At 36.5% G+C, this 15,402-nt stretch overlaps 3 protein-coding genes across 3 annotated transcripts; 1 reads left to right on the plus strand and 2 right to left on the minus strand.

Annotated features, from left to right (window-relative positions):
* Positions 1-482: 482 nt before the first annotated feature.
* si:ch211-214j8.12 (uncharacterized protein LOC100000539 homolog) lies at positions 483-4,104 on the minus strand. The gene is made up of 5 exons (XM_059550926.1): positions 3,916-4,104; positions 3,279-3,522; positions 3,040-3,206; positions 1,138-2,294; positions 483-1,037 (listed from the first exon to the last, which is right to left on the minus strand). Exons 2-5 carry the CDS (start codon positions 3,502-3,504, stop codon positions 647-649), a joined length of 1,941 nt encoding a protein of 646 aa, XP_059406909.1. The 5' UTR covers positions 3,505-3,522; positions 3,916-4,104; the 3' UTR covers positions 483-646.
* Positions 4,105-5,209: 1,105 nt separating this feature from the next.
* bco2l (beta-carotene 15, 15-dioxygenase 2, like) lies at positions 5,210-9,023 on the minus strand. Its single transcript, XM_059549225.1, has 12 exons — positions 8,900-9,023; positions 8,108-8,279; positions 7,800-8,011; positions 7,499-7,614; positions 7,306-7,408; positions 6,929-7,060; positions 6,531-6,691; positions 6,269-6,436; positions 6,040-6,174; positions 5,778-5,960; positions 5,586-5,696; positions 5,210-5,435 (listed from the first exon to the last, which is right to left on the minus strand). Exons 1-12 carry the CDS (start codon positions 8,973-8,975, stop codon positions 5,319-5,321), a joined length of 1,686 nt encoding a protein of 561 aa, XP_059405208.1. The 5' UTR covers positions 8,976-9,023; the 3' UTR covers positions 5,210-5,318.
* A 2,725-nt stretch (positions 9,024-11,748) lies between these two features.
* Positions 11,749-14,849, plus strand: ela3l (elastase 3 like). The gene is made up of 8 exons (XM_059550905.1): positions 11,749-11,883; positions 11,999-12,087; positions 12,442-12,539; positions 12,718-12,846; positions 13,474-13,610; positions 13,767-13,912; positions 14,380-14,532; positions 14,744-14,849. Exons 1-8 carry the CDS (start codon positions 11,844-11,846, stop codon positions 14,759-14,761), a joined length of 810 nt encoding a protein of 269 aa, XP_059406888.1. The 5' UTR covers positions 11,749-11,843; the 3' UTR covers positions 14,762-14,849.
* Positions 14,850-15,402: the final 553 nt, after the last annotated feature.

The raw sequence follows: 15,402 nt of genomic DNA on the forward strand, positions 1-15,402 counted from the left end.
TATAAAAAAACAACAACACATCTGTAGAGAGTACAAGATTTATTGATACACGTATCATTATTATCGTTTCCTAAATAACAATTTATTGTACTAACACTTTTACCAGAAACATTAAAACCTCAGATGGTTTAAAGGTTGTGATAAAAAAGAATAAAAAAATTATACATTATAAAAATAAGTACATTTACTTGCTCTTATCCTGGGACTTTTGCATAGAAAAATCAGTCATTCTAATATAAATTGCATGACACTTTTTTTCTGTCAAAACAAAAACTTTACAAAGGGTGTATTGGACAGCTGGGCCATCTTAAAAAAAAGTGCCTTAAGAGTTCCAAGTTCAAACATACAGATTGCTTGTGGTAAACATAATTCTACATTTCAAAGGCCATGTGGATATACGGATAGAAAATTACAAAGGACAATTTATAAATCTGATTATGAGAACTCTATTAATTTTATCTTTGTATCAGCGCCAAATATATTTTCCTAGTTTCATATATCAATTTCATGAATACATAATTACATTACATTTATCTTTTTTTCTGTAATTCTAGGCAACTGTGAAAGACAAAAATATAAATCAACAAAATAACATTGTGACATACAACTCATTTTCAATCTTAGCATGGCCTTTTCTTTCCCAAGCTCATGCCCATGTTATTTGCAGCATATGGCGCCTTCTTTTGGCTTTGCATTGTAACTTTGTGATATTGCTCAAAGTCAAAGCCCAGCAGCCACTCAAATCCAAATGAGACAAGTGTCTACAAGTGTTTAGAATATGTATTATGGTCTCCATAGAGACATCGGAGCGGTTCAGGCTAGCAGATCTGAGGCAGTGCAGTGGGGGACTATCTAGGGCTCCGAGAGGTTTGGCCCGATGATTCAGGACAAGTTTGAACACAGGGTCCAGTCGACAGGGAACAGCAATTAGTGAGAGCTTCTGAAGGAGTGAAGCGCCTCTAAGAAGTGCCCACAGCACTCCCTTCAGAGACCTCCAACACAATGCAGGCTTCAGATGTTGTTCATCCAGGGAAAAACTGTTGGGAAAAAAGACAGATAACAGAAACCAGCAGATTCGATTGTAATGGGAAAGTGCATCAGCATAAAATTTTGCAAGAATGACTACATTTGACTTACTTTAGTGTTAAAGAGCGGAGGTGTGGAATGCATGGCAGATTAGAAAGAAGGCCTTCATCTTCACCTTCATCCTCCTCCTCTTCCTCTCCATTAAGATTATCCCTGGGTGGGTCTAAATGAACAGTGAGAGTAGTGAGTCTGGGACAGGCATGAATGAGCTCCAGAAGAGGAATATGTCCATCAGCTTTGACGCCTTCCAAGGTGAGTGAAAGCAGATGTGAGCCTGTGGCTTTAAGTGCTGGAACCAGTTCAGACAGAAGACCAGCAAACTGTAGAGAAAGACAGCTTAGCTGTCCAGAGAACCTACCAAGTCCTCTAGCTAAAACTGCTGCCTGTTCAAAGCGGTCAACATTATCATCCACATTGCTCTGGAGACAGTCCAAAGACAGGACACGCACTTCAGGGCAGACCTTCCCTACCGCCTCTAAAGTATCCAGAGACAGCCCTTGTACATCCCTGAGAGATGTTGTCACACTATCCCTTCCATTACAAGCTCTATTTCTACATCCATCTTTGTCACAACCCTCTCCTGAAGTCCTTGTCCATTTATTTATATCAGTACAATCACTAGCCTCTATCTGACTCTCCTCTAACGATAAATACTCATCAATTTTTCCTTCCAAAGTAAAATTTTCCTCTCTATCTGTACTCAGTAAACTGCTGTCTTTCAAGTGGTCTTCCCGTTTTCGCTTCGTCCACATGTCTTTGAGAAGTGGCACACCTTGTCGACTAGTGAACTCCTCGGTCCCCTCAAACTGTTTGTTCTGTAAGAGAGCACAAGCCTGTCCCAATCCCTCCACTGCCAACCTCTGAAGACCAGGTAAGCCAAGCAGGAGAAATGCAACTGCAGCTACTGCATCTCTCTCATTTTCTGCTAAACCGATATCAAGAGCTAGTAGGCTGCTGATGTTTGCATTCTTGACAAGTGGTTCTTGGTAGGACAGAGGGAGCAGGCCTGCAGGGGTGAGGACAAGGCACCGGGACACATCCAGGTGTTTCAGTTTGGGGCACTTGCGGCAGACCACTGATATCACTCTCTGATCACACAGGGTTCCAGCCAGGGAGAGGGAACGGAGACGACTTTGGCTGCCCACAAGCTCACACAGCACTGATGCAGATATATTCTGTGCACCACTAAGATCCAGCGACTGAAGATTCTATACAAAAAAGAGACAAAAGAGTGAACATAGGAACAGTGGGAGCTTTGTATGCACTGACAACAGGCAAGACTAACATTCAAATGCATATTATTAAAATGTTTGTAAGTCAGCATTTTACTGACATCCCCTTAACATTCTGGTTAACAAATAAAGCATCTCACCTGTTTTCAAAATTAATAACATTAGTCAGAAATGTTTCATGAGCACTAAATCAGCTTATTAAAATATAATGTGACTGAAGACTAGAGTAATATTTTAAAATATTACGATTTTGTTTTTTTAATAAATAAATGCAACTTCGGTGATTTTGTATACATACAACTTTTAAACAGTATTTTTATTATATTAATAGTATATAATATTTGACTATTTTCTAATGATTTTATTATTTCATGATTGTTTTTATTGTATTATAAGTATTATCTTTTTGTTGTTTTGTCACATTACAATAACAAATTATGGCTTCCACTGCAAGATGTGTAACAACAGTATTTTATTTACCAGGGCTTACCTAAAACAAATTACAATTCTATTCTTTTGCTGTAGGCTCCGCTAAACTGATGGAAATTTGCAAGTAATGGGCAAATCTGGCATTTGCGGTCTGATATGGTTAACTTTAAATTCATTTCACTGAAACAAATTTCAATTTTACAAGCATTTTTTTGCAAACGGTGGGCAAATATGAAATATACTAAAGTTAGAAAGGGGTGTGTGTGTGTGTGTGTGTGTGTGTGTGTGTAACCTGGCAGCGTATCTGGATAAGAGAGCAGAGGTTGGCATTGACAAGGCTACAGGCTGATGTGAGGGACAAACAGCTCAGTTGTGGGAGGAGAAGGAGATGCAAGGCAGCACGTGTCAACAAATTACGCGAGGACAGGATGGACAACAGCTCTTCCAACAACTCACCAGCTAAAAGAGAAACACACAGAGAACACTCACTTATCTACACATGTTCTCAAGGTGTATATTTTCAGTACTCACGTAATGAGCTGAAGGGACCCAGGATGTATCTAAAGAAATACTGGTCCATGTATTTTTGGGCATAATCTTTTGCCCACATCTCCTTCATGTTCTCGGCTAGGCTTTGAAGACAAAGGCCAATCAGTGTAGATGGTTCGTCCTCATCCTCTGTCCAATCATTCTTCCGTTTTTTCTTCCTCTGAAGTTCTCTCTCCGGTGTGGGCTCAAGTTGACGGAACAGGGGCATATTTCACCCTGACAGTTACTGATATAGATAAAGACAATGTATGAATTCATCATGACACAAAGCAGAACAGCCATTAAGAGCCACACCTCACATTTACAGATCTGTGCTCAATGCATAGTTCTTTTTCAAATAGACTTTTAAATATAGGAGAAAAACCTATTTGAAAATACACGACCAAAATACAGACTGAGTAACTAGTTAAAACAGCAAGTAAACTCTTCTATGTCAGGTCGAAATTGAAAATACCAGTGTTATACAACAGTACACGAAGTTAACTAAAACCAAGGCTTTTAACAGTTTTGTGCTACTTTGTAAAGACATTACCATATTTTCAGTCTAAACACAAGTCTATACATTTGATCGATTCATAAATATATTATTGAGGCTGGAAGAATTTGCAATGTCACTCACATATGAGCCACTGTAACGCGGCACCTTTGCTCTAAACGCCCAAACACTTTCCTCGCTCAAGCAACAGCGTGTATTTCTACAGGTTAGTCAGATTCAGAAGTTTTGTATGACACTTCAGGGTTATTAGCAGAAAGTACACAATTTATGTTTGTCTTCTTCTTCTTGTACGATTTAATGGCGGTTGATAAGCCAACTTATGGTGAATAACCGCCACCAACTGGACTGAAGGTAATATTGCTATAAGTTTAAACTCTACTTTTTAACCCTGTTATCTTCAGATAACTAAGAATTTCTCTCATAATACTTGTCTGTCCCGAGGCACAACTTAAAAGATTTGATAAAGTGAAATTAAATACTCCTATGTTCCTCAGTTTTTTTTTTTTTTTAATAACTCCTCTCTTTCTTTGGTATATATACTGCACAATGTAGAAGTACATGCTTAGTCTCTGTTTCACTGCATGTACATAATCCTGCCTTGATGTTTCCCCATTGTGAATAATATGATTTAAACCAGAATGTTCTATTCGAAGTCGAGTAATAATTATTTCTTCTTTTCTATTGTTAAAGCATATTCTCCCTCTGTCAACTTGTTTTTGGATATTGTAGGTGTCTGCCCTGTAAATCCTAGTCCCACATTTCCTGCCACTTTTTATTCATGTGTTCTTTAATTCTTTCCACTTTACTCAGTGGAATTTGTACCTCAACATGCATACGTTTCATTGCTTGGTTGGCCAGTTTATTGACTATTTCATTTCCTTGTAATTTAGACAGGAAGTTTACTAAAAACTAGGTCATACCAACAGTTTGGAGATCGGATTTGTGCTTTCTTGCAAAAACATTACCTTATTTTCTGTCTAAACACAAGTTCATACGTTTGTATGGTACATTAATGTACTGTTGAGGCGGTGTAAATGAGAAATCACTGAACTGATTGAAACGAGTCACCGCTTCCGTGTAGCACGCGCGCCACCTAGTGATTTGAAGATCAATGAACTAATAATCGTTTGATGAAATACACAAAAGAAGGAGGATAAGCAAACTATTGGGATCAAACTTGTTACCGTATTTATTCTCTATTCAGTTATGACAAAAACATTATTATGTTTTTTCCCCTCTCCCTCTAGATACTCTGGCGATATCTGTTGAACTTTATTTTGATATTTAAATGATACTTTATACAGTTGATGAATAAAATGTTCTTGTGTACTATTCAACTATTCAATTTCATCTCTTGGTTACTGCTAAAATAACAACAAGCAAACAACAAAAAACAACAAGCATGCCAGTTTTTTCACTTAGCCATATACAAACTATATAACATACAAAGCAAAGTAAAGCTTATTTTAAAGATTACATAGCTGGGTGTACTTTAAATAGGATATTTTTTTATTATTATTTTTTTTTTAGCTCATCTTATTGAAGAGTCCATGAGTGCCACACGGGATGTCCACTGGAACTTCTGCTCGCCCGAGCTCTGTGAAGGTCTTGCCATCAAGGACAAGGAGGAAACTGCTCTTTTTCTAAACAAAGTTACACACCATTATCACACCTGTCAAGACTGAATTCTTAGACTGAACCTTGACCAAATTAAGATTATATATTACTTATATAATATGTTCATATGTCATCAAATCAAGTCAGTTGAGCTATGATGACATCGTGAACCTCACCTCTCTTGGTGTAATCACCACAGACATGACCACACCATCATCCTCATCCTTAGCATCAGGTGCAGGAACAAACACTGGCTCTGATGGGAACAAACCAGCGTGGCGCCACACCTACAGACAACCACACAGGCCAAACATTATATTCTCAATTATACTCATCTAATAAAATTCTATTTTAATTTAAGTTGGTACCTTTAGCTTCTTTCCTTCTAAATCCATCTTAAGCAGTGAGTCAGCAAATACGTGTCCAAAGCCGCAGGCGTAGAAGTACCGATAAGGACGAGTATTGTAATACGTGTAGTTAATCTGTGGGAACTCAAGACCACCATACTGCAACAGGTCATCATTGTAGAGATCTTCATGGCTCAGGAACACCTATTATTACCAAAGAGAAATGACAGTTATTGATATCCATAAATATTTTTTCCAGGCGCCCTTTTTGTTGCTCACATACCCCATTTACAGTCTTCACAGCAGTGGCAGTGGTGTACGGCAAATTGATGAGGTTGTGGTCATTAGGCTCATCTTCCTTTATATCCAGAGGCAGTACATATCTCCGTGGTAAGTTTGTGCACAGTGAATTGAAGAACTGGAAAAGCCAACAGATAAACAATCCATTAAAGTTACATTTCTATGAAACTAAAAGAGAGGTCAGCATTATCAACATTATGTGAAGGCGCTACCTTGTCAAGTTCTTCTCCAGATGCCTGAAGGTTCTCCATTGTGAAGTCACCAATCACATTGCCATCATCTCCACAGCACATGTCCATAATCAAATATCCATTATCCTCATATGCATTAATCTGGTGCAGTGTGAACATAGCACTGCTGTAGTATTTTGTCTTGATGAGCTGTGTGGATGAAAACATGGATGTTAGACGTGAAGTGAGAGAAATACACAGTGCCCACAATTAAAGTCAGTATGAAGATCTGATTCTGCCTTGCCTGGCCAGTGTGTCTGTCTGCCACATGGAAAATGGTTTCCAGTTCCGGGTTCCAGGACATGACTTTGTGAAAGCTCTTTCCAGCAACTCTGAACAACATGAATTTCAGCAGATCTAGTTTGATTGGCTGCTCAATGAAGACTATATAATTCTCTGACATGACTGCAAACATAAGGTAAAAACACTTTCAAAGAAAAACAGAAAAATGCTTTATTTTCCATTTGGCTGTTGGTGAAGATTATGATATATTGGACAATCTGCATGAACAAGTGTGTGGCCCACATTTCCAACCATGTGAAATTCTATGTAAATAGAAGGAAAATATTTATAATAATGTTACAGATCGATGAAGAAGCAGGAAAAAAAAACTAAAACTGCAAACATGGCAGGCAAAGTCACCGAAACTGTGGTAGTATGATGGTTTCCTGGGGTCAGAAGCAGGAATAGAGCAAAGAATCTCTGCGCCTGAGAGATCAGCAACATCATTCTTTTCGTCACCTGGTGGTACTCGGAGGATATGGTAGAAGAAGCCTTTGAGAAACAGAATAGGTGAAGTGTTTGTCATTGTTATTGTTCAAATATTTTCATCAGAATAATGAAAAAAAAAAATCCAATATTGATTTTCCCAAAAGTTTGGCATTGTGGTGCATGCATATGTTTGTTTGACCAACTGCAGATAGGTAGGTTGGTTTGGTTTAGAAAGAGTTTTTATTTTTGCAGTCCTGTTTGGTTTGATTAACAAAAAGAAGGCATTAGTGTTTAGCTATGCATCCAACCATTTCGGCCATGTGAGTTTCCCAAGTTGTAAGTTGCTCCGTCGCGGTCATAATGTGGATGAGCTGTTGCTGCATTAATTGCAATATATTCTGACCAATTCACCTTTGAAAAACAAAATTGCATAGAGATAACTGTTTATTTTAGGAAAAGACCATATTTTTATTACTGTATCTGTGAAACGGTCATATTTACCTTTTCTTTGGTTTCCAGGCTCACAGGGTCAATTCTGCGCATGAAGTTGGTTTCTGTGCTTACATAGAAATCTCCCTTGTACTTCACAAAGCTCACTCCTGCATTATCAGTCGCCTCTGGTAATCAAACACAATTGAGGATTAGAATGGGTTCAGATGAAGGATTTGTAGTAATTGCATGAACGTTGACAAGCATTATACTTGTCCATTCTGATCTAATCTATATAGATTAGTCAGAGCATTCTGTCTCAATGATCTGTATTCATGATCACATGTCACTGTCACCTCCAACTGATGCTTACTTGGAATCTGAAAACGTGAAAAGAACCGGGCAAAAATGTTTTTGCATGGGTCAGGTGTTGCCAGGGTTCCAAATTCAGACACCACAATTCGATTTTTCTCTGCATTTTGCAGATAAGAGTCACTGCGCAAAAAACAGCTGCTGTAGGTCACCTGACCATCTTTAATGTGGAAACGATGCATCAAGGCCATGCCGTCAAACCAGTGGTTGAATCTGAGGAGGAACAGATAAAGCCAAATGAGCAAAGAAAACAACCAGATAAAAATGAACAGATCTTGCTGCAATTATTGCAATATTTCTCCCTCTTACTTGCTTTCACCAAACTCAAATCTTCCGGGTCCATTTCTTAGGAAGCTGCCAGTGATCCAGGAGGGAATTTCACCTTTAATAACTGCGTTAATGGGGTCTGGGGTCTCCTCCACAGAGCTCACAAGAGGACCAATGAACTCCAGACCACTGGCAGATGGCCGTTTTTTGTTAGCTGAGAAGAAATCACACCATAACAAATCAAATCATGGTGTGAGGTGTGACACAGACAATGTGACGGGTGATTAGACTGTACAGTGTTCTGGAGGACATCAGAGTTAATGAGGAGCTGAAATGGTATCTTACTTTAATTATGAACTGAGTGCAGTACACAGAGAATGAAAATAAATAGTGGCAACCTCAAGTGTTGCACTTGTGTTTCATTATCTCTTCTGTATGTGTTGCCTTAAATGTTGCCTAACCCTGAATACTATACTTGATATTATACCTTATTTACAACCACACTAGCTTAGAAAGTATAGCATTTCATAGACTTTAGGAAGTATTCTTGTATGAATGCCAGTCAATTAATTAATGTACCATTTCCTTTTTACTAAATGACAACAGGAACAAGAATAACTTAAGATATAGCTTAGCCTACAGTAGATAAGACAACAGATGGTGTAAACTTTAAACTGTCAGTTAAAATTTTTGCATATATTAGAATATATGTGTATCACCAGAAGTTATGGCTTGACAAAATACTATGATCATCCATGTGGCAAAACATAGGCCTAAGAGATGTTAACATAACACAGAGATAAGGCTATAGTAATAGAGCACAGAAATGCATACCTGACACTTTATACACCGAGTCCTGTATAGGTTTAGAAATGACTTTGGATGTTAAGATTCTCAGTCTTAAAAACATATTAAACACTACACAAAAAAGGTAGAACCAAAGAAGAATAAGACCGATAATATAGACCTTCCAATAAACACATGACAGGTTGGGATGGGCTAGATCTAAAGCAAAATGGACCTTGTACAGAGCCAAAGCCATACAGTGTGCCATTGTTCAAAGTGAACACATTAAATGCTCAGGTAGCTTGTTAATCTCTAAAGTCAAGCTTTTCATGCCATTTGATGAAGTAAACTGAAAGATGGTTTTCATTTCATTTTATGAAAATCACTGAAAAAAGTGGCTGTAATGTCACTCTTTATTTCTTTTCTGCCATCTAAAGAGATTTTCAATGTTTTTAAAGAAGTTTCTTATGATCATCAAGACTGCATTTATTTAATCAAAAATTAAGAGAAAAAATATTAATTTTTTGCAGTATTATTGCAATTTAAAAGTAACAGTTTTCTATTTGAATTCACTTTAAAATATAATCTATTCCTGTGAAGCAAAACTGAATTTTTATTACTCGTTACTCCAGTCTTTAGTGTCACATGATCCTTCAGAAATCATTCTAATATGCAGATTTGTAATCAAAGTTGGAAACAGTTGTGCTGTTTAATGTTTTTTGATAGCTGTGATACTGTTTTCAGGGTTATTTGATAAATAGAAAGTTTAAAAGAACAGTGTTTATTCAAAATATACATTTTGTTTTGCAATATATAATATTTGAAAGTTGTAAGTTTTTTTTCCTTTTTCCTTTTTCTTTTTTTTTCTTTTTTTAGAAAAGATTCCTATTTTGAATAAATGCTGTTCTTTTTTAAAATTTTATTTATCAAAGAAATTAAGTATCACATATTGAAAAAGTATCACGTTCACAGGTTCCAAATATTTTTTATAAATAACAAATAAAGCAGCACAACAGTTTCCACACTGATAATAAATCAGCATATTAGAATGACTTCTGAAGGATCTTATGAAACTGAAGACTGGAGTAAAGGCTGATAAAAGCTGCCTAAAAGAAATCAATTATTATTTAAAGTCTAAGTCTAAGAAATTGCAGTAATATTTTTGCAGTAATATTGCAGTAATGTAAAGTCTAAGAAATTGCAGTAATATTTTGTCTGTATTTTTTTAAAATAAAATGCAGCCTTGACAAGCATAAGAGACTCTTACTGATCCCAAACATATAGGGAATACATACAGTATTAGGGGCAAACAGACGGAAATGACAATATTATGAAAATATAACATTAAGTTACAGATTTCCTTTTTAGTCATTTTTATAAGATATTTTACATTAGATAATGTAACCTCATCAACAGCAGGGTGAAGTAACCCCATTAATCTTATCTTCTGTTTGAAAGACTTCAGGATAGTTTGTCTCAATCTCTAGATGAGATTGAAGCTTCCCCATGCAGTATAATGGGCTTCTAGGGTGAACATTCACCACATTATCCTTTGAATAAGAAGAGGGCACCAAATGCATTAGGTTCTGTGAAGTTGAATCCTGAGTCTGATGTTTATAAGTAAACACTAAGTACACTTGTGTCTGCTTTTTAATCCCCATGTCAAAGTGCAAACTATACATGACCGAACTGTTGTAACTGCTTTGTCTTTAGACAACAGATAAACTCAGTGTTTGTGTATGTGTATATTCAATTGTTCACATTTAATGTTCAGCTGTAATGAGCTCCAAATTTAAACAAAACCAGTTGACAATGGTAATGTGTTTAAGACTCAAATGTTTTGCTTTAATGCATTTTTATATAAAAATGCAAATTTTTAATCAATTCTGTTATTTATTAGAGAGTTGTCATAAAATGCAAGCTGGGGCCAAAATGTGCTTTTATGATATCTTGACTTTCAGTCTGACAATGAATGACCATCAAGCTATTCTACTTTTATGTCATAAAAAGTACATACAGTACATTATGTAAAATCTAAGGTTTGCTGAGTGGATTCAATAGTGCAATATCCTTATGCCTAATTTTCTGACCTAAAAAAAGCAAAAGTAAATGCAGACATATGTCAAACCCAATGTTAAACTCATTTCCATGAGAACTTACCATCTGTTGACCTCATTTAAACTTGACCAAAAGGTTTTCCTTACAGGACATTAAAATAACTAAGAGAACAAAAAATCACTAAAAACATGTTTAACATCAACACACTAAAAATATCTAATGCAGCGCAAATGTTTTCAGCATTGATACCAAGAAATGTTTCTTGAGCACCTACAGTAGTCAGCATTTTAGAATGATTTTTGAAGGATCATGTGATAGAAAAAAATAGAGTAATTCCACCACAAGAATAAATGAAATTCTTATATACATTGAAGAGAAAACAGCTATTTTAAATAGAAATAATTTTTAACAAAATCACTGTTTTCACTTTATTTATGATGAAATTAATGAGCATAAAAGACTTACTTCAAAAACATTTAAAAATCTGCTAGCTAGCTATTGTTATTTATTCAATTTTTATAAATATTTATTAACAATTTCAAATTGTATTTTCCAGAACTAAAAGCAGTCGGCCTAATGGCAGGAGACTCACCCACTCACTTGAAACTAAGTTGATCAAATATCATAACAAATATAAATTGAAAAACCTTTTCCCTACAAAAGAAGGTTTTTTTTAAACCGAATGCTAAATTGTTAAGGACTGTATGTTAATATACATAATTTAGTAGATATTAGTGAAGACAGAGGTTTGTGCATGAAGGCCGTGTGAATGGATTCAGAGAAAGCAGCTGTTCAAAAGCCGATATTTTTTTTTTCCAGGCAAAACAGGTGGAACACTTCATGAAGCACGTATTTCATAATTTTGTGTGGCCAATGTCACTAATAGAGAAGGTTTAAAAGCAGACAAGTGTTCAGCAAACTGACTCAAGTCAAAATGTTCACCCTCATCCTAGCATCAGTGCTCATCGCTAGCGGTAAGAAGTCTGCACACCTGAACAGATCTTAGAGGCCTGCAATATAACAATTACAGATATTGTTCTATTATATATGCACCTGGTGTAAAGGTTTTATTCTGAATTTCTACTGCAGCCTTTGGGTGTGGAAAACCACCCATTGAGCCTCTCAGCTCTCGTGTGGTCAATGGAGAGGAAGCCAGGCCCAACAGCTGGCCCTGGCAGGTTTGTACCATCGCACCATTTTGTCAGCCTTTATTTCTCATTCTTTTTCACCCTTGAAAACCCTGCCACTCTTTCTGCTTTCCAAACTTTGTCATTACACTCTTTCCCTCTCTTCATCACATTTATGCATTTGGCAAACACTTTTATACACAGCAGTTTACATCATTCAAGGTTTAGATTTCATAGGTTAATGAATTCCACTGGACTTAAACCCATGGTAATTATCCATGGCAATCAAATCTATGATTCAAATTCATCTTGGTGTTGCCAGTGCAATGCTCCACTATTTGAGCGGTCTCTAAATTCAGCATGAATCTGTATGCTTAATGAACTTTTTGTGTGTCCCATGATCAGATCTCTCTGCAGTATCAGAGTGGTAGCTCATGGCATCACACTTGTGGAGGATCTATCATTGCTGAAAACTGGGTGATGACTGCTGCTCACTGCATCAGGTATAAGTTACCAATCCATTGTTCATCTAACATATTAATCTTTGGTTGGTACAGAGTTCAATTAAACAGCACTAACAACATGAACTAATTTTTAACTGTGTTCAGGGTTGTAAACTTGACATTAATAGATTTCAACTGGATTTTAAACTTTAACCATCATGCATTGTCTGTCCTGTAGTTCTGGGCGCAACTACAGGGTGTATGTTGGTAAGCATGACCTGTCAGTGTCTGAGGATGGCTCAAAGACCATCAGTGCACAGAAGATCATTGTGCATGAGAAATGGAACTCCATGTTTGTGTCTCTTGGGTACGTATTCTACTTTGGATAACTTTACATAATTATGTCATATTTCATTTTAGGCCTAACTAACAGTTAACAGGAAGGTAAACATGTCTTGTCAATACATTGGTTAAATTCATGCATTGTAACCACTTTACTGTAAAATCGACCAGTTTATGTATGATACTTTTTTGCAGACCAATTATTGTAAAACTGTGATAAAATATTTTTTTCACCATATTTTTAACATAATGTTGGCACAGCCATTTTTAGCTTGAATGTGAAAAGCTTTCAGAGTGTTTGTTGCTTCCTATTACTGTAGCTGGAAAAATGGAGCCCTGTTGTTTGTTTTCATATTTTCCTTTATTATAATAATAAAAAACATAATGGTTTGTTGAGCAAATAATACTACCATTTACTGCACATTATTTTTCTTCTAGGTATATGCCAGAAGCAATAATAGATTTTAAGTCTCACTCATTCACAGGAAATAGCTTGAAAAATATGTTGGATTATAAAACAATGTGATTCAACTCAAATCAGTTTTACTTTATAAATATATTGTACAGTCAGTTTGTAATTTTCACCCTCTCAGGTTTATGTTGTGGGCAGTGTAAACAACAGCTGTCACTTATGATTCTTGTGCTCATTCAGAAACGACATTGCCCTGATCAAGTTGTCCGAGCCTGTGACACTGAGTGACACTGTTCAGCTGGGCTGTGTTCCTCCTGCTGGCTCCATCCTTGAAAACAACTACCCCTGCTATATTACAGGCTGGGGAAGACTCTACAGTAAGTGCTTGTGCACACAACACATGACATACTGTACAGTACATATAAACATAGTTGTAACCTTTTTAGTGTATAAGAAACCTGATTTTTCTACATTTACATGAAGTAAACTGTACAAAAGTTTGTATAAACCTACACACTGTGGTTGTGTCCCAGCTGGAGGCCCTCTTCCTGACAGACTGCAGCAAGCACTGATGCCCGCTGTGGATCATGCCACCTGCTCCAGGTCTGACTGGTGGGGTTCCACTGTCAAAGAAACCATGGTCTGCGCTGGTGGAGATGGCATTGTCGCTGGCTGCAATGTGAGTAAAGTTATTCTGTCTGTGATCATTTATAAATTATCTTGTGCCACAACATTTTTAAAACATCTATATTAGCTTATATTTACAGCGTAACTTTAACTCAGGCATTATAACTCAAGTAAGAGTGTTTTTGTCCCAAATAATCTAATATTAATTTCAAACATTTTAGATACAATGTTGCCAGTAACCTTTCTGTTTAGGCTCTGCCAATGAATATCATTCCAAACCAAACAACAAAAGAAATAAATCTGGGTTTTTGAACAAATTGGTTGACAATGACTCAATTGTATAAAATGTAATCACTTGCTTATAGGGCAAAACCATTTAAGAGTCACTAAAATGGTCTTGGTATACCATGCACAAAGCAAGTCTAATCCTACTAAAACAAATAATTGTATGACATAAATATTTTACACACTTTTGTGTGTGGACTACAAATAAGTATTTTTTTTGTTAACATCTCTCAGGGTGACTCTGGCGGTCCCCTGAACTGTAAGAACTCTGCCGATGTCTGGGAGGTGCATGGTATTGCCAGCTTCGTTTCTGGTTTTGGCTGTGACACTGTGAAGAAACCTACTGTTTTCACCCGTGTGTCCGCTTTCAATGACTGGATCGACAAGGTATAAACCAATATGCTTTAACAGAAGTAATGTATTCACAACACAGAGATACTAATACAGTTCTAAGGCCATTCTGTTTAACAAATCCCTGAGCTTTGGAAATGACCTAAAGAATATTAGAGAGATTGGCATGTGATGAATTATACATGTGAATAATCAATTACATATGCAGAATAGGTTTTTCATTCCTTTTTTTCTTTGTTTATTTAAGGTCATGATGAACAATTAAGATGAACCAAGGATGTCAACCTTTTTTTAATACCAGAAAACCAACTCTCCAAGAAAAAAATAAATAAATACATACTGGCTCAACAAGGGATCAACTACTTCCATCATTTTTTTCCTTTCTCACTCTCCCACACTGCTGCAATACATACTGCCAAATGTTTGCCAGAATATTAAACTGCATGAAAGCATCTCCTGATGAAGTACCTGAGAGTTTCTATGTTGCACCCATATGTCAAACACAATGAATGCAGCAGATTTGAATGTCAGATATGGTATTTAAAAGATTGCAGTACCTCAGAGAACAATAGATCATTTGGCCAAAGGAGGTGAGGCTATCTATGATCGCTTCCCACTCAAGTGTAGGAGGAAGGGATGATAATCATGACCTGCTGACATGCAACAATATCATGTGAAAACAGCACATGGATGATGAGGGATCTGTGGTTTTAAGTGAAGACGTGTGTTTATCAATGCCAAATTCTCAAACATAATTTAAAGATAATGTTAAGAGACTGTCAGCGGTAAAAATTTTGAACCACAGATGTTGAGGGAAACTAATCAGATTATTGCTTTTGAGAGTATGTTATTTCTCATCCCTGTTTTTTCTACAAGGCAAATTACAGGAAAATCTTTGCTTCTCAA

This window comes from Carassius carassius, chromosome 5 (genome assembly GCF_963082965.1).
Source record: "Carassius carassius chromosome 5, fCarCar2.1, whole genome shotgun sequence".
NCBI lineage: Eukaryota > Metazoa > Chordata > Actinopteri > Cypriniformes > Cyprinidae > Carassius > Carassius carassius.

Coding starts and splice junctions, on each gene's coding strand:
- ela3l (XM_059550905.1), top strand. CDS start 11,844: ATGTTCACCCTCATCCTAGCATCAGTGCTCATCGCTAGCG. Junction 12,540..12,717: donor ACTGCTGCTCACTGCATCAG/GTATAAGTTACC, acceptor TCTGTCCTGTAG/TTCTGGGCGCAACTACAGGG. Junction 13,913..14,379: donor GCATTGTCGCTGGCTGCAAT/GTGAGTAAAGTT, acceptor AACATCTCTCAG/GGTGACTCTGGCGGTCCCCT.
- si:ch211-214j8.12 (XM_059550926.1), bottom strand. CDS start 3,504: ATGCCCCTGTTCCGTCAACTTGAGCCCACACCGGAGAGAGAACTTCAG. Junction 3,207..3,278: donor GGGTCCCTTCAGCTCATTAC/GTGAGTACTGAA, acceptor TTTCTCTTTTAG/CTGGTGAGTTGTTGGAAGAG. Junction 1,038..1,137: donor CTCCGCTCTTTAACACTAAA/GTAAGTCAAATG, acceptor TTTTCCCAACAG/TTTTTCCCTGGATGAACAAC.
- bco2l (XM_059549225.1), bottom strand. CDS start 8,975: ATGTTTTTAAGACTGAGAATCTTAACATCCAAAGTCATTTCTAAACCT. Junction 6,175..6,268: donor CTGGAGAAGAACTTGACAAG/GTAGCGCCTTCA, acceptor TGGCTTTTCCAG/TTCTTCAATTCACTGTGCAC. Junction 5,436..5,585: donor TGGTGATTACACCAAGAGAG/GTGAGGTTCACG, acceptor AACTTTGTTTAG/AAAAAGAGCAGTTTCCTCCT.